The sequence below is a fragment of the Tinamus guttatus genome, unplaced genomic scaffold (genome assembly GCF_059628265.1).
Source record: "Tinamus guttatus ecotype Peru unplaced genomic scaffold, ASM5962826v1 Tinamus_guttatus_pri_ptg001120l, whole genome shotgun sequence".
NCBI classification, from domain to species: domain Eukaryota; kingdom Metazoa; phylum Chordata; class Aves; order Tinamiformes; family Tinamidae; genus Tinamus; species Tinamus guttatus.
The window spans coordinates 61,445-84,971 of record NW_028289654.1 but is presented as its reverse complement, the minus strand read 5'-3'; the positions used below and the strand labels follow the sequence as shown (position 1 = coordinate 84,971).

The following is a 23,527-nucleotide window of genomic DNA, read 5'->3' as shown; positions in this document are numbered from 1 at the left end:
AGGTCATTCTAGTTCATTAGTAACTTACAAATATAAATAAAATTCCAACCCATTTCTAGTGCTGAGAGGTACATATGAGACCAGAACAACTATAGGAAGTTTAAGTACATTTTATTAACAATGCATCCCTTTGATAAGATTATGCTTCAGGAGGCTTTTAATGCCCATAGACATGAACTGTATACACTATACACACACAAAAAAAAAATCAAGGTGGGCAATACCATTTTGGGACACGCCTCTTTAAATTATACACAGATCAATGCAATATTCTTACAGAAAATATATAAATACTTTTTCTTTCTATGTTACAGGTATACAATATAAATCAGATTTCAATGTCCGTTCAGTGACCTACAAACACTAGAACCTCCAAATACGTAGCAGCGTATTACTAAATAAAAAGAAGACCACGTGGGACAGGGGGGAATAAGTCTTGGTTTTCCTCAATCCCTTCCCTCCTCAGAATAATTTACATAATCTCTTGTAATGCAGTATTAGGGATTCTGACAGCCAATGTTGGAACAACTTTTCAATTATACCTACCAAATGTCTGCCTTTCTCCCCTAAGACATTGCATCTTGTGTTAAAACCACTTATTCAGTGGCAAAATGGCATGTTACACTTTTTGGCATAAATTACATTTCTCAAATAGTGTATTTTACAAAGCAATTCAAACAAAATGTGCAATTTCTGCATGCTGTGGCATTGCTATTCATCTATTTTATAAAAATAGTCCAAAGAAAAATCCACATTCTTTACTGAACATACGAGTCTGTTGCAAACAAAAATATCCAGGGAACCTGAATTAGGAGTTAAACAAACAAAACAAAAACACCCAAAGAGCTGAGGGCTTCTAGCAAGATATAAACATGGTTTCTAGCATGTTCCCAAAGGTCTTATATAGTCTTCAGATTTTCATCTCACCTAGTATGCCTTTAATAAACACATGGTAATAAAGCTGAACAAAATAATAATAATAATAGGGGACCTATTTTCAACTGCCTTGCAGAGAAGCGCCAGCAATGGGGCTCCCTGCACAGCCCTGCCAGGAGATGAACGGGAGCCTGAGCTGCTCCAGAACCTGGCAGAAATTCTTCCTTTAAGATGCCTCATCATGAGCTGACACTCACTTCCCAAGAGAACAGGAGCTTCCTGAAGTCCAAAGGCCAAATACCATGATCAAAACACTATGATGAAGCACCAGCTGTTTCGTCTCTCACCAGGCTTTAACTACTACCTCCCTCCTGAAATATTTCTAGATTAGTCCACTCTCCTTTATGCACCCATGGGTGCTAGAGTTTTCTTAAGCTTCTCACTGCGTATTACAATCCTCCCATTCAGCACCACTGCACATGCTCCAGAGCAGAAGGAATTCAGAAGATGAAGGGTACTGGCACTGATGCCTGGCAGGTACTTTAAAATGTTTGTAGAAGGTCGCTCACCTCAGTGTGCCAAGCCACCGTGCACTAAGCTACTGAAAACTACGCTGTTTTTGGGGAAAAAAAAGGAAAATCAGCAATGGTATCTGTAGGTAGGTATTTCCAGACAAATAAGAAGAGTCAGATAGGAGAGTGACTCTCTATTTCATGTATAACACACCAAGGGGCTAACGCACACAGGCCTATTGTGCTTCTCCAGCTGCAAGTGATGTCAATGAGAGTTTGCTGCATCCGACATCACTGAAATTCTGATGCCTGAAAAGGTCCATCTCTCTCAAAAAGGGCATTCAAACCATCCAGCTCTGTCCTCTTCTATCCTCGGTGGAAAGAAACAGGCTCACCAGGAAATAATCCAGCGTCCAGCATTTAGATTTCTGTCCAAAGCTGCCTTTGGTGGAGGCAATCCCTTTCCACTGACTATAAAAAAGGGGATCAAGGAAATTAGCCAGGTAATTTAGTAGATTATGTCCCACTGGTTTCATAACCAGCATCTCTTTCCCCACAAAGGGTTTAACCTCCAACTTGTCTGAATATTTTCTGTGCTGGCAGGTTTAATCATTCAGTCTTCTTTGCCACAGCAAACAAACTATACTTGCATATGGTAGAACTGAGCGCCTTATGCTTTACATCATTTATTCAATAGTATCATAAATTGTTAGGACTGGAAAAATGGAAAATTAATGGTCTACAAGCTTGCTACTCTTTCCAGGAAAAGTGGGAGGATTTTCTATTAATATATGCACACTTTTTATAACTGTTTTCTTCTAAAGTTTCATCATGAAGTAAAATAAAACCCTCGAATAACTTTGAAAGGGATATTTTAAAAAAAGAAATCGATAAAACTAGAAACTCACAGTTTATAACTAGGACAATATCAAATTCCTTCCTTTATAATATCCCTTCATTTGTCAATTAAAGCAAAATATTAATGAGCTTAATGTAAATTAATTCTAGAAATGTTGTATGTTATGTACAGCATGAACTTTATGTCCATTATGCATATTTGTTGAAAACTACTGACGTTCATAGAAATCACTTTTAGAAAGAAAATCATGCTTTACAACTGAATTTGCAGCAATTATTTGTCAAGTTTTGTTGTCATGGATCCCCACAGAACTGAGTATTTCAGAACATATACGCATTTCAGGATGGAGAATCCTTTTAAAGTATACTGACATCTCCTTTGCTTACCTTTCTAATAATCAGAGGCCTTCCTTCCTATTGCCTTTTCTACATTAAGTGCTATGGATTAACTGTTAACAATTAACATGGGTGCTGTTATTATTTTATTTATTTTTAATACTAATGATAATACTTGCTTATTTTGCTTTAACTGCAGAAAAATAACATGGAGTTGTTTGATGTAGCCCCATCTAGTTATTAAAACAAATCTCATACTCTATCCTAACTGAGGTAGTGTTTGAAACTACTGTATAAGATCTGCCAGTCCCATTCTTGGGAACGCTACATTATTTCCTTTGGAGTTTACACCACTATTTGGTCTACTGTGATTGACATTTTGGTTTTACAGAAGCATTTACTTCTTATGGCCAGAAGTCCAATAGTCACTGGTAGGTGTGTTTTCAAAGCATTTCAAACACATTTCAACACATAAATGTATTACTTGTGTCACTGGCCATAGAAGAGTTGAATTGGTTTCTCTTTGCTCTTTCTTTCAGTGGGAACTCATGAAAAGATGACCTAGGAAACTAGACTGTCAGCAGCAACTTACAGATCTGCTTTACCAGAACCCAGCAGTATGCAGTGCACGTGAGAACTCAGTGAAGTGATCTCTGCTAAGCAGTGCTTATGTGGCAAGATGAAATCTTCACTAAGAGCAAATAAATCCTACATTTCAGTACAAATCACGCTATGTTTTTACTGGTTCACAGGCCTACTTATTGAAGTCTCCAGTAGCATAGCTAGTAAAATCAGGGTTATGAGTATTAGGATCAATTTCACTTAGCTTTATCTAAGTATTAATCTGACAATTATAAAAAAAATGGTAAGAGTGAATGGATAATAATATATTCTACCTATTACAGTACAGTCCAGCTGAATTATTCACCTATATCAAAATCAAAAGGTAAACCTTTCTATTGCAGGCATTCTAACAAAGGTGGCCATGCTACTTATATATATATTTGCATATATTTATACTACCTTTTTATAAAGGCTTCTGAATCTTTAGATGCATGACAAGTGGTGAAGATAATTATTTCTTTAAGCTTGCACTCATTAATTTAACAACCTCTCTAGTTACATGATAAAGGCAACTGTCTTCCCCTAACGGTCACTGTGCAACAGGTCTCAATACCAACGTAAATTTGTAAGTACCGCTGCTTCAAAATTTGGTTCTTAAGGCTTTTCATTACAATTTTTAGTACTATCTGATCCTTGATCACTTGCACATTGACATTGAAGCAAACCTTAGTTTTTACAGAAGGTTGTTTCCATGGAGCATGGAAATTGCTCATTTACTATGTCTTCTCACAAAGCAGCAATGATTAAATGTTTTCAAGTTTAGTTGATACAATATTCATTTATCTGATAAAAATCATGCTCATCAAAGGTTTTCAGTTAAGGATATGACCAGCATTCATACCATATGAGCATGAGTCAAAGAACTTCAAACACATGCATATTAATCAGGGAAAACAATTTGATTTCAGCATCTCATGTTTAAATGATTTTTTTGTTTTTGAATCAAACTGTAGTGAAAATCCTTAACTGGTTCAGATAAGATACATATTTTAAAGACAATGAAACTGGAGAGACTGCTAATAAAATGACTTACAACTATAGTAATATTAAAATAACTTAAAGAATGCCTTAGATTCACAAAGGCTTTTCTTGCTGTCTGGTTACAAACCCCCCAAATAGTGTTGCAAACAGTACGAAAGCAAACAGAGAAGGGCTAACATTAAACCCCTGGTGTCCACGCTTACAGCATGGCTGCCCACTGCTGCCAATGGAATGCACCCTCAGATAGTCCGATACCCGTTATCCAGGGGTTAAAAAGCAAGGCATCGTTCTGCTTCTCTGGAACAGATTCAAAAGTCAGTCATAAAAGATGTCTCTGCACGTTGTCCTATTTTTTATTTATGTTAAAAAATGAAATGAAAATTTGTGGAGGTGTTCAGTGCTTGGCTCTTACATATACTGGTAATTATTATTATTAAAACTATGGTAATGTTTAATAACTCCCCAAAGGGCTCAAAAGACTGGGGCAGTAATTGGTTGAGGAAAAGAAAGGTTTTCAGTTCACTCTTCTGGTACCAGTAACTTCTGGAACAGTCTAGAAGATGATGCTCCAAAGTAGTACATCCAGTCAACTGGAGGTTGTTTGAGGATTTCAGTAAGTCCATATGTGATACACTGCCTGAGACAGAGGTCAGGATTCAGCTGATGCATCAATTACTGGTTGTTTTGTTGGCGTTGCTAGAACAGCCTCTGCTTCTTCGTGCATCTAAAAGAAAAATATGGATGTCAGGGCTGCCTTTAGATATTTCTCTAGAAAGACATAAAATGGCTTCCTGTACGACATGCCAGGATGACATTTATTTAGAACATGAACCCTGCACCCAGTGGGCACAATTTGGTGCATTCAACTTACTTGTAAAAACTGTACATCTTGAAATAGCTCCTGAATGAACCTTCGAGATGGCAGTCGAAATGTACAGTGTGCTAACAAGTAGGACACCTCAGAGTAAAGGCATATGTCATCAAATGCTTGGGGATACTTCTCCTTAATTCTGATCAACAGGAAACAAAAAGGTTTTAAAATCCTACACAGACTTCTGACAGATATATTTCTTTAATTTTCAATTCAATTTTCATACATTATTTTGTACTAAATTACAGGAAACCTGTATTAACAAGACAAAACAGACAACCCACTTTGAAAGTTGCATATAGTATCTGACAATACCTGCTCTTAAAATAAGTGCAAGAAGCAGACAGAGTATCAAAAAAGTGGCAGCCAAGCATAGCATCAATATGTAAGTAATTATGGCAAAGAGAACTTCATATTTGTCAGCATTTTTAAACCAAGAATTTCTACATTTTAACAGTCATTTATCAGTTTCCAATAAGACCAGTCCAGAAGAACTTTTATCATCATGTTTAATCCCTTGATTTATATTTCTATATCTGTAACATAAGTTATTCTATAAATTAATTCCAGTAGTTGTACTCCTGTTTAAAGCAGAGTGAGAAGAAGCTACTTTCAGATTATTTTGGTTATTTGATATACTTTATCTGGCACAAACAGAAGAACTAATCAATTATTGCTTCTTTTTTAAAGATACATCACATATGAGAGAGTCCTAAATGATATGGGTATACATGCAAAGCTATATTCACTGAGATATCCAAAGAAGCATCAGCACAGTTAATTATGTTTTCAAAAAGAAAGGGAAAGAATAAGACAAAGCAGGAATATTAAAAGGAAAATTCTTAAAATACTCTTTATGACAAGAAACTGCCTCTACTTGTTAATACAAATATAGAACAGATGCCCCCAAGTGTATTACCACACTTACATCTGCTGCAAAATTTAGTGCCACGCTAAAGTTAAAAGTTGGCTTGTACATTGTGTTCAACTACTCTAGTAACATACTATAAAATCTGCTTGACAATTTTTAGAGTTGTTGAAAATAAGGAAAACCTCTGTAAGATCATAAGGGAATGCAAACAACTGAATGGTGCTAAAACTGTAATTAAAAAAAAATAATCTAACTTACGTCAGGAGTCCAGTTTCATGGCCCTTTGTTCCTACAGAACTGCTCAAGTTGATCACTAAACGTAAGACTTCTTTCCGCAGCAGTATCCTACACACTGGCGTATCATCTGGAATTGATTTTACTCCTTGAAAAATAAATTGAACAGTATGAGATTTAACCTGAATAGTCTTTGCGCTACACTTACGTCAGATGAATGAGATTGAGTTTTATATAAATGCATATATACGCACATGTGTGTGCATATATGTATGCACGATATATGCTTTCTTAAAATACCAGCAAATATTCCCATCAAAACTTAAAAAAATAGATTATTTTTGTGAATTTTAATATGGCCATGTTTAAAAAAGTTATTGGTTATTTGGAAAGTTATATTAGTGGTACTGGAAAATATTTGGAAAAACTGAAGTCACTGTAAGGTTCCATAACAGTGCTACATGATACTACGAAATTATTATTATTTTTTTGTATAAGATGCTGCTAAAATCAACAACAAGTCACTTCATGAGAAATTATGATAGGTTCAACAGGCTTTGAACATAGGTTCAAACAGAATAAATTGTTTTCTGTTTACAGAATGCAAATTTCTATTTATACTTCAAAGACCTTTCATAAAAGACAAATTCAGCAACTTATTTATTTTTTTAACCTACAAACTAGGAATAAAAGACAATTTTATTGTAATATATGATACAGGGTTCCCTAGGTTACCTGCAAAAATGCCATAAAGCCTAGGGATTAGAGTATGAAAGTACATTCTCCCATCTGCACTTAAACATAGGCAATATTGCTGCCTTCACTGATAACGATTAGGGCACCAATGGGTTTTATCAGCTTGCAAGTAATGCACATTAGTTTATTGCAGTAAGCATAAATTTAATAGTTTTTCCACAATACCTAAGAAAATACTTTAAGATATGCATAATTATGAATATGATATTCATTTTCATAAAGCAAACTTACCTAGTACAAGCTCTGTACTCTTGGTGCTGCTAGCTGAACCATGGGATACTGCATCGCTACAGCCTGAAATTCCAGAAAATTTGGAGGAATGCACATCCAAGTGATTGTGTATGGCCTGCCCACACCAGTCAGTATATGGAATGTCTGAAAAATCTGACAGAAACAAAATGTTGCATCTTTGCTACTCATGCTTTTCCTCATTTCAAATGCCTATCCTATTTCTTATCATAGTTAAGTCTGCAAGACACTGATATACTAAGCATGGTAACTGCTGGCACACTGGTTTTTATGCAATCCAGAAGGGAAAAAGAGAAAGGAGTCTCATGTTTCCTATCAGGATATTAAAAAAAAAAAAAAAAAAAAAAAAAACACCCTTCCCATAGAAAAGCAGATGCAGCTCCCATTTGGGTCATGAGCTGCTTCAAACAAAAGGTAGAGAAAGAGCCTAAACGCATAAGAATTATGAAGGGTGCCAGGCTGCCAGAAAACTGAGCCCTGCCCTCATTTAACAGATGTGAGTGTGACAGTGTGTTACTAACTGAATGCATATCCCTGTAGTAAAATAGTGAGGATTCCTACTAGGCAGAAATCAGGATTTCCATTATTTTTATTATGATCATTGTAAAAAGGATGCAACTGCAATCTCTGCAAAGCAAGCTCCAAGGAAAATGACCAAACCATCTTTGTATCATTCTATTTGAATATCTGAATCTGAAGAAATAAAGAAGACCAAATCCAGGAATTACTGCACAACTTCAACAGACTTCTCAATGAACTTTATTTTCTTCTTGTTTTAAGGTCTTGAAGTGACTTTTCCTTGGGCGGAAAGACATCCTCAATTTTCAGGGCATTGATTTATAAGGATTAATTAAGGTTTAAATTTTCACATTTTATACTTTTAAAAATATTGAGAATATTAGTGAAAATAGAATATTAGTGAAAGTTAATTTCAAGGCAGTATAGTCAATAAGAAGAAACTACAGATTAATCATCTTTAAAGATGAACATAATTCAAAATTTTTCTTCACTTGTGTCACACTTCCCCACAAGAGAACACTAACCTGCACAACTATATGAAGAGTTCACTTTGTTGTTAGGCTGATAACCCAAAATTTGAATGCAGACACAATAAAGGCAGTTCTCATCTGTGTGCTCCTGCAGTCCAGTATCCTCTGTATTTTCTAGAAACTGAGAGGCATCTGAACGGCTTGTATTCATTATTTCTGTGAGACTGATCTGCTGTCGAAGCATCTGGAAAGGACTTTTGACAACATCACTTGTACCTGATTGTAGACCTGCAGATAAGCGATTAAATATCAGAAAAAAACAAAACCTCACAACCAATGGTTACTATAACATTATTTGAATTAAAATTTCTCTTTTAAAGGCAAAGCCCAAATATCTAGATAACTTTTTTTGGAATGGTTAAGCTCCATTTTGTCAGCATTACCAAAGTCAACACAGCATTTTAGTCCTAGTTTATACTAAATGACAAACTATTGAAATGTATACAATTAAACCTGTAAATACACATACTGTAATATGTGGTAAAATCTGACGTTATTTCAACATTAGTAATAATCACGTAATATTAACGTTATGAATTTTCACAGTATCAAACAAGATTAGCAAAAACAATATTCCAGATGTATATAAATGAGATGTGCACAAATGAAAACAAAAACACAATATAAAAACAACAACGTGGTCTTGGCACTTCACTGACATGCTCTTTCCTAAGTGGAAAATATCAACAAACACAATTCTGAACAAAAGTTACCCTACACCAAAAATTACACACTATAGAAACACACCGTCAGGAAATTCATCTTTATATATTACATTAACAAATAGCAACAAATCACTAGGATGTGTCTATTTGGATGTTCCATATGCTTGTGATAATATTCCAGATGACTGACAAGCATGACAACAACTATCCTGTACTACCCTAGAATCAGAATCAAGGCTTCCTTTTTAGCTGTCCTACTACAAATATACATATTGATGCCCTACACACTTCTGACTACTCTGGAATAAAAAGGAAGTGAACTCCAGAACAAGCCAGGCATTACGCAACACTTGCAATTCTCTTGTACCATGTTCCATTACTTCCGCTGATCTCAGCTGGCACAGAAACATCACAGAAAGACAAAATTTATTTTCTGAAATACACACCTAACAATTTTATTGGTACCTCTAAACCCATATGTAATCAAAGGGGAGTCAAAATGTAACAGCTGAGTATGTATGCAACATTATACTTTTAATCTTGTTTTACAATATGCTACTTTAATCCACTCACTTCCAGTGTTTGCTTAACAACAGCTTATATTATAATAAAAGATATGCAGACTTTCCTCCTTAGTTTATTAGAGGTGAATTGTGTTTACGTTGCTTTCAAGCAACATCCCATTGTCTTGAACTACACTGAACAAGGAGTTAATGGTCTGAAAGCCAGAACACATCTCTCAAAACACAACAGCAAAAAATATCATTTTTAAAAAAATAAAAAAAACCTATATACTCCCCCCAACTCCCTAAATAACAAACATTTAAGTAAATAATGGAAAGGTACAGAAGAGGAAAAAAATACCTCCTGCATCGGGTGCAAAGACTCGAGCTCCACGGTCATCAAATGGAGGTGTGGTTTTCTTCTGGAAATACGGAGTTTCCTTTACCTGGAATGTTCAAATAAAAATTAAAATAAGCACAGATGATAATTGCATACAAAGGAAAATAACTTTAATCAGGACAACTGCAGGAAGAGGGATGTAATTAGAAGTGGAAGTCAAGGATGGATGGATTCCTGAATGCTAAAAAAAAAAAAAAAAAAAAAAAAAAAATAAGAGAGAGAGAGAGAGAGAGAAAAGAGCCAACAAGAACAAAGCACATTTGTAAATGAGCACTTTCGAAGCAAGACTTATAAATTCTCAGCAAATGGCAGTGGTGACAGGCTGTAAGGAAATCGGTGATCCAAAAATTCCTCTTCATGATCTGTCCCTGATCACTCCAAAACACTGGAGATGTCTCAGGACAGCAGAGCAAAAATAATGAGTCATCCCAGAGAAAAAAAAAAAAAAGAGTTGAGGAAGAAAACTGAGGCAACAAAAAACAGGCCACAAAGACTGTGGAAGAGCAGCAAAAAAGATATAGAGTAGTAACTGCATATAGGAGAAATAGAAGCAGGAATGACAGAAGATCTTGCCTTTGCTCTAGTTTGAGCAATTTTTGAGGTAAGAAAGGAATTTAGGTTTGAAAAACACACTGATTTACTTTTGATATAGATAATGTCCTGCTTGTGATGGTTAATCCTTGTGATGTGTCAGTGTCTACTTACTAAGTAGAGAGAGGAAGAGAATCGATAAGACACTGAGATAACCTATTTTAACTTATATGCTCTGATTTAATATCTCTGATATTAAATAATGTAATGCAGAGTATGGTAAAATATATGTGAATAGTGTGGTATTATATCAAGAGAACATGGTAACAGGAAGACTTTACTGTGAGATTATATGTATTGTATGGTTGACTAGTGAACATATGTACTAGTCGGCTAAACAGATATTTAGAAATGTCCACAAACTATGCCAATTTTAGCATAAGAACTGTCAACTAAAACTCCTATGACAGCATATTTATTTTACCAACATTTAACACTTCTCTAACCTGTTCTATTCCATTATTTGCCTAACAACACATACAGAGATGCCAACATAAAACAAAGTGGAGCTTTTCTGTAAACAGAGCTAGAGATGTTGTTCCTCATGTTCTCCCAAATGCATTTAAAGTACCGCAACATATTTTTCTTCTTTCTACAATCTTATCTATTTGGACAAAAATGCCAGTTTGTCACTACTCAGAATGAAGATGCAAATGCATTAAATTATTATATAAATACCTGAAATATTTCATTGATATCCACAGGGAGCGCAAGGCCAATGTAATCATCAGAGCTACCATATGTAGCATTAGAAACCATGGAGCGAACGGAAGAGGAACGCTGAAGTGTGTTTTGGTTAATAGGACTTAATAAGTCTTCTTTATCTAATGAAGCATAACTTAAAGCTTTCATGAACCTGCAACATTAAGAGAGGAAATCACAATCTTTGTCAATTATACATTTTGGCACATTACAAATAAGGAGGACTGCTGACAAAGACTATGTTCATCTTCCCATTGTAAAATCCAGACTCTTTACTCTGTCAAAACTTGTTATTCTGTTAAATTATAGCTATGTAGGCTCATTTCTTTCATTCTGTGCATTGTACTGCCTCATGCTGTATTGCATGGTTTGGCAGTTCCTCAGTGAAAAATTTCTTATGATCTTTTCTTTGAAAGTCCTGGGACGGGACTTTGATGAATAGTAGGATGGAACTTTTGCTTAAGGGGTAGCCTCCCCTGTAAAGAAAAAGAAAAAAATTTCACCAACTTACCAGTCTTTGGAAATTTACAAGCCATGCACACCCTCACACAATCAGGAAAGATTTATGAGGAGAAAGAACAATGGGCTCAGTATGATCCAATGCAAATCAAGCTGAAGCCACTTTATTGAAGCAAAGGTGTCCCTTAAGTACAATTTTTCCTTTCCCTGCATGCGTCCCCGTATCGCCCGATTGGTTAGAGCCCTTGTCCACGCGTTTTCATCTTTTTTCGGGTTGGCTGTTGTCAGGCTGCGCCAATCTTTCCTCCATTTCTATTCTTGCCTCTTACTTCCTCTTTGAGCGGTGGAGCAACCGATTTTCTTCCTCATTTCACGGGCTCGAGATGACCTTTTGGCCTGCACTATGTACTTGCCCAGGCATCTCGTACGGCTCATATATCTGGTTCAGCAGAGAGCCAGACGGGTGGCCACAGTCCTCCAGATATGACTCCACAGATTTAGACTTTTAAACTGCTGCAACTGCCTTATTTTGAATTTTTTTTTTTTTTCAGAATTGTTCAGAATTTTGTGATTGCAAAGTTTGGGTTTGCTGAGTATCAGAGATGGGAACAAGGAGCTTTTTATTCTGCACTCTAAAGCAGCCATGCAGGAACTTGAACCTGCCCAGGGAGCAGAGCTGACTGGGACAAGCAGCCCGGATGACAAGAGAGAAATTGACTGGGGAAAATGAGACTGGCAAGAGAGGGAGCTACAGAACTTCAACACTGAAGTCCTCAGTGTTGACCACAGCCTTAATGACAGGGATGGGACCAACAGGGGTGCACGTGTGGCGGGGAGGAAGTGATGATAAAATCCAGGTAAGCTGAAAGTTAATGAATTAAAATTGAAACCAAGTATGAGGGAAATGGGAAACTTCCTTGGCCATCTCTCATTTTCATTCCCAAAAATGAGAACCTGTGCATGCTTTCTGTTAGGCTGCATGAATGGATGAGCTGTGTGGGGGATTAAAGATTTGTACTCTGAGATGACCATGTAAAATGTCAACATAACACAGGACAGATTTTTCCTTCCTTTTCATCATCATTCTTCTTCAGGTTTGTTGAAAAATAATAATAAAAAAATCACATATCTAGAAAAGCACACTATGGGTTATGTTGAAAGAACATTAACATTGAAAAGGTAAAACAAAAAGTGCTAAAATACTAACTACATATCCTTAGCATAGTACTATCAAGCATTTAAGTGCAAAGCCATACACTGCTTTACACCTGGGTTACAACCTCACTGCACACATAGTACAGGACTGCCCTGCACTGAAAGGGACTGCAAGACATGGACAAGCAGTTGTCCACAGGAACGTTGCTTTGCTTACGGTGCAAGTGGAAAGCACATAACAAAATGAAACAGAGACATATAAAATTATAAAATACTGGAGAATTAAAAATAAAGCTTACCCTGTGTAGACACACTAGTATTGACTGTAGTATTTATATACTACAAAAGGAGACACGTTAGATGAGTTGTATTTAGTCTGCACTTTATGTATTTATTTATTTTTAGAGAAAAGGTCTTGGTTTCAATATCCTTAAAGTCTAATAGTACTATTCCAAATTTTACAGACTACCAAGTAGAGATGCGGGCCATCAAATGCATAAAAACGGATCTGCTATATAATTATTTCTCTCAGATTACACTGTTCAGCTGGCTGGGCACTGCGCATACAGAAATAGTATGATTCCTGTTTTATATCTCGAGACTTTGAAAAGTGGGACACGGGGACTTTGAAATGGTCCATATGACCAGTTACACTTTGGATCATCAGCTCACACCTAACCTAACACAGTACCCAACACTGCTGTGACTGCTTTCCCAGGAGGAGGCAGCCACTTTTAACTGGCATGGACTAGAAGCACTAACATGATCAGAAACCACATCTCTATATAGGCTGTTTTATATATAAAACAGGTATATAGGTTATATAGATCTCTATATAGGTTAAGCTTTAACCTTCTCAAATCACAGCTTAAAGCATCACTGGAGCTGTAAGCACCCCAATCATTTCAGTTCAGTTGAGCATGTCAGCTCAAACCCTTGCATCAAACCACTGATAAGCGAGATCATGAACAGCTAAGCCCTGGGAATACCCTTAGTGTTACGTTGCATGAAAATCCACTGCACTAAGGCTGCTTTGCACATCAAGAACACGATCCCAAAGGATGGTACAACACGATGACAGACACAGCTTCATCTCTATGGCCATTTATGTCAAACGCATCTGCTCAAGGTTACACAGGAAGCCTGGGATAGGGTAAGAAACGGTGCTTCCATTTTCCATCACCCAGGCGAGCACAACTTTCCTGCTGAATCATCCTTAATGATCATCCTTAATGATCATCAAGGCACTCAGCCTGTTTCTTAGCCAAATAAAATAAAAGATTAAAAAACCCCACTATCTTTCATAATATCTATTCAGAATGATGTGAAAATAACAATAATTTTATACCAAAAGGAAAAAAAAATAGGACTAAATCCAGGCATTTGTTTTTTGTACAGTAAGGAGGTGACTAACATACTTGTAACTTCTCCCCTTTCTCCCATGTGAGAAGTTCAGGTTTCTCACTGGCCTATTAGTCTCCTAATATCTGCACTGCCTTCAGTGAAGTTAGAACTTACCAGGCTGTCACTTTTAGCTGAAACTGGAAAAAAATCTTAGCAAAATGAGAACAAATTGGAGGATAATCTCTTACCGGCTTGGGGTTAGCCGAGAGTCCAGGCTGCCAGACTTCATGGTGATAGTGTCAGTAAACAGCACGTCCTTGGCTGGAGATGCTAGAGCTTCTGAATGGGACAGTGAGGGATGCATCCTCTGCTGTTGTAAGCGTTTTAGTGTAGCGTAGCCAAATGCATCTCGAGAACTTGTATAGCTAAAGTTATAGTCAGCAAGAATTTTTATTGTAGCAAGAGAAGGAGCTTTAAGAGACTGGGCTCTTCGGGGAAGCGTATGAGAAGACCCTGGGGGTACCAGGGATACAGAATTTGATTTTGAGAGAGGCGGGTGGTTAGACTGTGGTGTCGAACAGTGACTCGGTTTAACTGTTTTTGTGCTAACCACAGTACTCAAACTCCCACAGTCAGTGTCTACATTTGTAGTGTCCACACCTACAGTCTCCCTAGAAGGGCTAGAGCTCATTGAGCTTATGCCACTTGTTGTGGTATCTGTATTAAAACTTAAGCTACGGCTCTTGAAATGTGTTTGCGTAGAACCATCTCCTATTAGCCTTTCTCTGCTTGTGTTCTCCTGGTGATTTTCCTTTCCAAGACCTTTTGGCAGCTTCAAGTCATTTTCTCCAATACTCGGGGTACTATCAGTGTCTTCTGTGTGTTTACTTCCAACAAAAGAAGTTTCTAATCGTAAAGTCTGGATTTTAGGAACTCTGAAAGCAGGGTTGAACTCATCCCCAGGAATAAAGTCGAGGCTACTAGAAGGTTCTGTTACAGTACGATTTCGCCTCAGGCCTGATTTACTGTCAGATGATGCCAGTTTTCCTCCTTTCGAATCACTGCTACTTCTGTACTTTTTATTAGGTAGAGTAAGTGAGTTTAAAATGCGATTTTTCACAAATCTGCTAGAAGAAAAAAATGGAAAGGGACTACGATCCTTGTCCTTTGAAGGTCCAGGTCTTTCATAAAATATTTGTTCTGCATCTTCAGTAATATCTAGGAAGAATGTACTAGTGGAAGTATTGCCAAAACGGTCATCCTCCATGATAAACATACCTGAAATTATATACAAAATCCTTGTTACTGAAATCAAACATTTCTTCAAAGGTATGAACTAAGTTGCAGCAGGATAAGTTATTCTAAAAAGCCGAAATTACAGATTACAAGTTCTGTTGTAACTTTCAAGTCAACATTTTTCCTGCAGATCCTTGTACAGTAAATTAAGTGTCTTTAGGAATACTTGAGCTGAAGATTTCATTGCTTCAAAAGCAAAGCCACACTGGCTTATTTCAGTGCAGATCTCCAGCAGCTGGAATAAAAACTGATGATGCACTCCTTTAATGATACCTAAATATTTATGAATATAAATTTCAAATGTCAATTGCAATATTAAAATACATTAAATACAAAAAAAAAGTATTAAGAATATAAACATACTAATATGGTATACATATAATGTTGTCTAGATATTTGAGTACATAGAAGCAAACGTATGTTTATATCCAGATGTGAAGTTTTCAGTGGGGTATTACAGCAAGCTGCCCCGTGTTGACCTCAGAACTAGTAATTTACCCTAACACTAAAAGCTCTGATCCTCTAAGCCAAATGCAAATTGCTCTGCTCTCTTCCATCACACCCTTCTTTCCTGCATTAGCGCCTTTAAGCCATCTACTCTAACCTCACCTTGCCAAAATGTTGGTAAGAACATTAAACACAATTATTTTTACTTACTTGAAGGTGCAGATTCACTTTCACTATTATGCCTAGAACTAGTGGACTCAGAGTTCAAGCTAAGAGTGCTGGGTATAGAAGAAAGTTCATTGCAGAGCTGCTCCATGTCATCAGGGACCACTGGCCAAGGCTGTCTACGACTGTGCCTCACTGCATCCCAGTTGTGATGTTTTAAAATGTCACATCCTTGTTTGGTTTTGGCAATTAAACCAAGCACGTAGACACAGGTGCTGTATTCAATGTACATATAGAAAAAAAAGAGCAGCAATATAGCATCCATTTTAACTAAAATTATTTGTTCTAAAAGGAATAGTTTCAAAACAATTCAGTAGAAACTTCACAAAGTTGCCAAGCAGCTTTTTGTACCTGACTTTTTTTTTGGGGGGGGGAGAAATCAATGGAAGCTTAAATAATACACTAAAATATCTGCAAACATATTGTTCAAAAATAAACTCTAATTCTTACAAAACCCAGATACATATAACTGAAACGTATTATTTTAAAGGACAAACATAAAAGTGGGAGCAGTATTAGGCAAAAGAATATCTACTTATGTTTTCTCTAAAAGATTTGAAAATAATAGTGAACAACGACAGAATAATAAATTGATTGCAAGAGGGATACGGATAGTATATACTTTGATTGCCTGAGAGAGAAAAAGGAAAGATATATATATATATATATATATAAATAGCTTCCTTGCCCTACTGGCTGTATTTTTAACCTTTTTACATAATTCTAAAATTCTCTCAAAGTTTGTTATTGATGATCTTCAGTAACTAGTAAACCAATGACTTCAAAATAAGTGGTAACATTATATTCACATATCTTAAAGAAAGTCTATTTGAAAACCTACTGGAATACTTTCTGTAAGTTATGTTTAAAATCAAATACACTTACCCTCTAACAGAGAGAACCTCGCAATGCTGGGCAAGTGCCATTATATCAGGGATCACATTCTCCTCTTGAAGCAAGTTAAGACCCCAATTTGATGATCCAATGTTGCCCTGAAACAAAATAGTTTGTCAAATATGTTTACATTTGGTGTGACCTGCATCACTGCTGAACAAAAAGCCTTTCACTTTCACACATTCAAGCCACATCCTCTCAAAGCTATTAGAAATTTGAAATCTATCCTTTTACTATTTCCTAGTTGCCTATATCCAATAGAGGACTCAGGACACTATGTATAATACCTAGAACTGGTTACTGTTTACTACTACGTAGCCCTCAGCTTATCAGTCACACTGCAGCCTGCAGTAAGTCTCTTCTTGCAAAGGCATTTCATTACATGCTTACAATGACTTCCACTAACAATCAGCTTGACCAAATGCTTTAAAATAAACTGTAGAAGACAGGAAAGAGAACAGACAGACACTTGAGGTGTCAAAACAACTTTACAAGTACAGCTTTGACTGGTACAGACACTAGGTTTCCCCTGTTACACAACTACCACAGTTGTCATGATATTCACATGCACCAACAAGGCAGCGAACTTTCTACCAGAAACACAGAATTTAGAAGCACCACAGTGACTATATTAAATATATATATAAAAAAAGAGGGAACAAAACTGGTACAAATTAATAGAATTTCATGTGAAAGTCCACCTAGGATACAGAGACAACTTGGAAAACCTTATCCTCTTATGACAAAAATCCCTAAATAACTGTTTTAAGAGATTTTGCTTATTTATTTCAGTATCAAAAAGTCACAACAGAACCAAAACAGCTGCAAAGTTTGTAAATCTGACCATTACTCACCAAAGCCCAAAGAGCTGCTTTGAGCTGCTTAATTCCTTCCCACTTATCTAGCATTGGGAAACGAACGGTGTAACTGAGATCTGGAACAATACTCTAAAGGAGAAAAACAAAAAAAGCACTTATTTCATAATGAAAAGCAGACTTCAATGAAACATGTTCATGTGCAGTTTTACTAAATGTAAAGCACTACTTTAAAGCATGAACCCTACAATAAACAGTGAGAGTTCTAGCATAATGAGGATAAATCATCAGCAATTGAAATGACGTTGAACAACTTAACTACTGACTACATCAGGTCTAATTCAGAATTTAAAAAGAAAAAAAAAAGGAAAAAAAAGATTCAGATTAACTCAATACAATAAGAAAAGTGCTCTCCATTATATACAATTCAATATATAGTTTTGTAAATTTAGTTTTAAAGTCAATTTATTTATAAAAACTAAGAAAAGCAGTTCTTTTTTTAAGAATAGATTTTTTGTGTAACCTCTCTTTACATTTTTTTTTATACATTTATAAAGGATAGCCACATCTTGACAATATTCATTACAGAATTCACACATTTGTATATAGAATGAAAAATTATTTCTACTATTGAGCTCCTTGTCATTCTAATGTTTTGCCATCCATTTTAAGAAAAACATTGCAAAGTATTTTTCTAATATTTCAGTTTTAGGAAGGAATTTTACATACAACTAGATGGCAAAAGCCTGTCTTCACAAATTTTTGTGAATATAACTTGATATTCATATGATATTTTCATAATTTACCTATTGTGCAGTGACCATTTAAAATAAATTTATTTTAAAAGTATTTCAGTTCTCTTTAACTGTAAAAGGTATTAATAGTTAATAATCTGACCTGAGTTTCCAATAAATGGCAGCCTGTTTTATGGTGCACCAGTTGGCCATAAAGGTGAATGGGCAGGTAGACATGTGATCCCTGTAATCTGGTAGAAAGAGAAGTTATACGATTTCATAGTAATCAAGAAATTTTCTTTTAAAATACATTACATTATGGTGCATTTACTCTGAGTTTTAAGAGACAGAAAAATCTTTTGGGGAGTATTTACCTTTGGTTGCTCCGACGAACATAATTGTCACCATCAACAGGTTTGCGATATGTGGTAAGTGCTTCATTAAGTTGTTCTTCAATTAGCTCAACATACTTTAAATTATATTCCTAAAAGATGACAGACAGATTGATACAACACAGTTAAATAGCTCATGGTTTTATAGTATGGTACTTTACAAGGAAAGAATAAAATAAAGGGCTCCTTTATGAAAGTTGAGTTTTTTAATGCTCTGAAGTCAGACTCACCATAATTACTGCACTTCATAAAGACAATGATATTTTTCCACAGATTCTACAACTGATTCTATAATTAGTTCAGGATATTTGTCAAAGAGGGAGGATGGGGATAAGGGAAACATCTCTCTCCTTTTTCTTACTTGAATAATCTCAATAGAATATCATGCATTTCACTTGCATTCCTACATGTATTTCACATGTATTCCTACATAAGTGATAGCTTATGTATAACTTTTTCACAGAATTGTCTAATAGTCAAGAGGAATTTTCCATTATAATGGCATTCCTGCCTCAACCAATCACACATATGATCAAATATAAAGTAATATATTAATGGTTTTATTTTAGTCATAAGCATGATACGTTTTTCTTGATGAGACTTGTGTTTCTATTTACTTCCCAACAGCATTGACTAGCTGAATTGTTATGATATCTACATCTAGATTAGGAAAAAAAAGGGGTGACAACTGTCTTGAAAAGCAATAATCCTCTCTGCAGTTTTTTAGATACAATTTTATATAACTGTTCAGGAAATTCAGTAAGCCACTGCCATCTCTAAATTTTTGCTAGAGTATGAAAACCCAGTAAAAAGCCTGGTTAAATTAAAGGAATGTATGTACAGAGGAGCTATGAAACAAAGTTCCTGTTGCCCTTTTCAACAAAACCATAAATCACTGAAGCAGTAAAAGTACTAGCATTAGCAATAAACACGTGTGAATATACAATATTTTTCACAGTCCTTGATCTCCTAAACCTTTGTATTCACATCCTTCCTACTTTTAAATTTCGAGTGAATGTACACTTTATATTACCTTTTGCCACTTCTCCATTTGCTTTGTTACATAGCCTCTTTCATTTAAGTAGGAAAACCCCTTTGGAATGGACAGAAATCTGAAAAGTAACATTAGACAGTCAGTATTCCACTGAAAAATAAATAATGTAATTTGAATTTTCTTACTGATTAAAGATTAAAGTGAAACAGCATACTTAACATTTACCTTAGGAGTAGAAGTAAACCTTTGTCTCCAAGATGAGAGAGAGCTGGTTTCATTTGGATAAGGGCATGAAGATTGGCCTAAAATAAAAATGCATATTGAACATCTGAACACAATATATCTCTGAAAATTACAGCAGTAAGCTAACAAGTATTTCATGAAGGAAATATCAAACAGTACTAAGCTTATCCTAATACTAGCCAATTTAGACACCTTTTGTCATTAAATTTGTATTACTTTACAAAAGAAAATATATTATCAAAATACCTGAAGTAGTATTTATAAGTAGTCATAATCTACATGTCTGCTCATTCTTGTCATTAATATTGCAGTCTTTTTAGCAAGGGGCATGTATACTATTATGGAGGCCACCAATGATAAGAGAATCACAGAATAGTTGAGGTTGGAAGGGATCTCTGGAGATCATCTAGCCCAACTCTCCTGCTCAAGCAGGGTCATCTATAGCATGCTGTCCAGAAGATAAAGAAAGCAAACTGTCAGTAGCTTACTGTATGCCTCTACTTGGATATATCCATATATCTCTCTATCAATCTATCTATATAGTATCTATCTATATGGATAGATAGATAGATATAGATACACACATGATAGAGATATCTATATATCTAGATAGCTATACATACAAACTTATCTCCAACTCAGGAAAAACAAAATACTTATGGAGTTGATACCAAAATGAGATTGAAAAGGTAGATGATGCTCACCTTGTCTTCACATGCCTCATCTAGAATATCAAGTGCCTCCGAAGAAATAGTTTTATTTTTATCATGTATCTGGGTCACCAGTAACTCAATCCCCCAGTTGCTGAAGAACTCTACGTTTGCTCTCAGTAATACTCGTAAGTGTTTTGTTGCATACAACCTGCAGCTCTGCAAAAATCAAGGGAAATGCTCATTTGAATGGAAGAAAAATAGCTAATGCTTCAGTTAAAATATATATTTTCAATTGCAGTATTTTATAGCATCTAACTGTAACATCCACTTCAGGCATTAAAACTATAGTATATTAGAGAGCTATTTCTCTCTTATCAAATGGTGAATTTAAGTCTGAGATCACAAGCAATCTAGTCATTACAAGTCTCATCAGAAGCCTTTACCAGTTAGTCACTTACTGTGATGGTACCATATTGAAAGTCAGCGGCATATGAAGGAGAAATGCCTTGTAAACAGCCATTACAACTTCAAACACTTTCATGTATGTAACGGTTTGAAAAACACTTTGATTAACCACCAAACCTTAGAACTTAGAGGAATTTATTTTAATAAATAGTAAATTCCCTATAGATAATTATGAAACGATGAACTAGGAGAAAATAAATAAATCCAACCTTGCAAACACAAAAGGCTCTAAGCCAGTTCTTTCAGCTCAAGGACAAGACCTTATAGTTAATATCAGTTAGCTCTGTGGAACCTCCTATGTGGGGCTGCAAAATCACTGCTTTTCAACCTACTCCAAGTCTTCAAATAAGGCCACAGCCTCCATGGAATAAGAACACTTGAACATATTTCCCAAACCAGAGGGGCAAAATCCAGCACTGGGTCTCCAGCTGAAGTAACATTCTGAAATAATTTTATATTTGAGAAGAACTGAAAGGAAAACCAGTGAAGAAGATATCTGAGGAAACAGACACCCCTGCCCTCCAAGTGCAGGCTACATACAAGTTGTAGATAATTTCCTGTACCAACTGCCAGGAGTTCCTCATGGTTACTTCTAAAGGCCCTCACGTGTGATGATATAGCAAGCCATACGTCAGCACAGTATATTCACCTAATTACATACGGCTCAGCATCGGGGCCAGAAAGCACAGGACGCGTCTACCACCTTAAACCCTCATGGGTGGCTAAGGGAAAATGTTAGGCTATATGATCTGCAGCAGTTGAGAAGACCATGCTGCCTATTCTGCTATTTCCACCATGAAGTGGCAGAAGGCAGCTGAGCAGCGCTCATTTCCTTCAGCACGAGTCTTCAGAGCACATACGAAGGCCTGCTGAGGTGCTCACCAAATGTTCACTGCTCAAGGGTGCTGCTCTGTAAATGTTTTACTGCATTCAGCCAGCCCAAAATCCACTCTTTCCTTCTAGCGCTACAGTGACTAGAGAAGTGACTTTTCTCATTATCCTGAGATTCTCATTAACAGAGAACAACCTAAATTATAGCTCTGAGCAGCTGTGTTTGAGGCTATAACCATGGTTAACCCTAAAATACGAGCAACTTCAGCTCTTCAAATGAACTGGAACTAATAATAAGATATTTAACTGAAAAAAAAAATCAGGAAATTAGAATTTTTGATGGAAAGAACCCTTACGGGAAATTATCTTTTTTTAGAAGCTAGGTCTTTTTTTTTTTTTTCTTTTTTTTTTTTTGTTATAAACTAATACAACTCCTTCCATAGTCTATTCTACTTGTGCTTTCCTCTTTAAGATCAAAAATACAAGATATTTCTTTATGAATGCTAAGAATCGCGAGCAGGCTAACTGGTTCAGGATGCAAAATGCCTGTTTTATCCACCCCACAACATACTCAAGAGATACCGTAGAGGAAGTCAAGCAGTGTCTTTTCCTTATTTTCCACTATTCTGATAGTAAAAGATTCATAGACATTTTTGATAAACAAAGCTTTTAAAAAACATATATATTTCTTAAATTTACTATCATAAATCTCTTTTTTGATATTGATAGGATTCTCATGGTACTGCAGAGTACAGAATCAGAGTACAATCTCATCCACTGCAACTAGATGCCATATCAAAGTCTAGCTGGTAAGATTTAATTCACAAGAGATCTCAGTCGTGAATTTGTCTAGAGATCCCTTGACTTTGCAACCTGTGCCAATACTGAGGACTGTTGAACCAAAACAGGGCATGTAAAAGACAGGTTACACTTTCACTTAGGGAATCAGCCAGTGTTAGTGCTTGAGAAGATATATCTTAATTATTTCTATCTTTGGTTTTTCAAAACACTGTCAAAAATAATGTATTTATATAATCTCTGATCTTCTTCCAGGCACTATTGCTAGATCCATATTATCAATGCGAGAAAATGGAAAGTGAAACTCAGAAGCTGTAACATAGATTGAGACCTTAAAACATCAGGGACATGGTAAGGTATTGGTGTCTGGCAGGAAGCATCTCTTCCTTTAAAGATGATTATTTAAGCTGCAAAATTTGAGTTCTTAAGCTCCTGAATCTGTAGAATGTGTCTCAGTTTTTTCGATGGCGTTTATCTGTTAAGATTTGGCACTGAATGCTGGAGGTAATACCACTGAGGTCTATTAAATTCGATCTGTGATCCTTCTCAGGATGCCCAACTGTCTGGAATGGAATCAGGTAAACCTGGGGGCTCTACAAGGGTGCTAAAGAGCAAAGTCTATCCCATTTGTATCCAAAAGACAAGAAATGTTCGCTATGAATTGCTCATAGCGTTGAGCTGCACACAGCTGAAGGTTCTGAAGA

At 36.0% G+C, this 23,527-nt stretch overlaps 1 protein-coding gene across 1 annotated transcript in view; it reads right to left on the bottom strand.

The window, feature by feature from the left end:
* Window positions 1-2,561: 2,561 nt before the first annotated feature.
* The window catches only part of LOC104573937 (rapamycin-insensitive companion of mTOR-like), an 81,602-nt gene continuing 60,636 nt past the window's right edge, over window positions 2,562-23,527 (bottom strand). The window contains exons 23-38 of the mRNA XM_088538627.1: window positions 20,781-20,945; window positions 20,059-20,135; window positions 19,873-19,951; window positions 18,822-18,931; window positions 18,611-18,698; window positions 17,753-17,845; window positions 16,890-16,996; window positions 15,990-16,219; window positions 14,285-15,314; window positions 11,055-11,232; window positions 9,747-9,831; window positions 8,212-8,445; window positions 7,151-7,303; window positions 6,188-6,311; window positions 5,059-5,197; window positions 2,562-4,911 (exon numbers count right to left, since the gene is read on the bottom strand). Of these exons, the coding sequence (XP_088394753.1) occupies window positions 4,837-4,911; window positions 5,059-5,197; window positions 6,188-6,311; window positions 7,151-7,303; window positions 8,212-8,445; window positions 9,747-9,831; window positions 11,055-11,232; window positions 14,285-15,314; window positions 15,990-16,219; window positions 16,890-16,996; window positions 17,753-17,845; window positions 18,611-18,698; window positions 18,822-18,931; window positions 19,873-19,951; window positions 20,059-20,135; window positions 20,781-20,945 (2,967 nt within the window). The 3' untranslated portion in view covers window positions 2,562-4,836. The remainder of the gene's footprint in view (window positions 4,912-5,058; window positions 5,198-6,187; window positions 6,312-7,150; window positions 7,304-8,211; window positions 8,446-9,746; window positions 9,832-11,054; window positions 11,233-14,284; window positions 15,315-15,989; window positions 16,220-16,889; window positions 16,997-17,752; window positions 17,846-18,610; window positions 18,699-18,821; window positions 18,932-19,872; window positions 19,952-20,058; window positions 20,136-20,780; window positions 20,946-23,527) is intronic.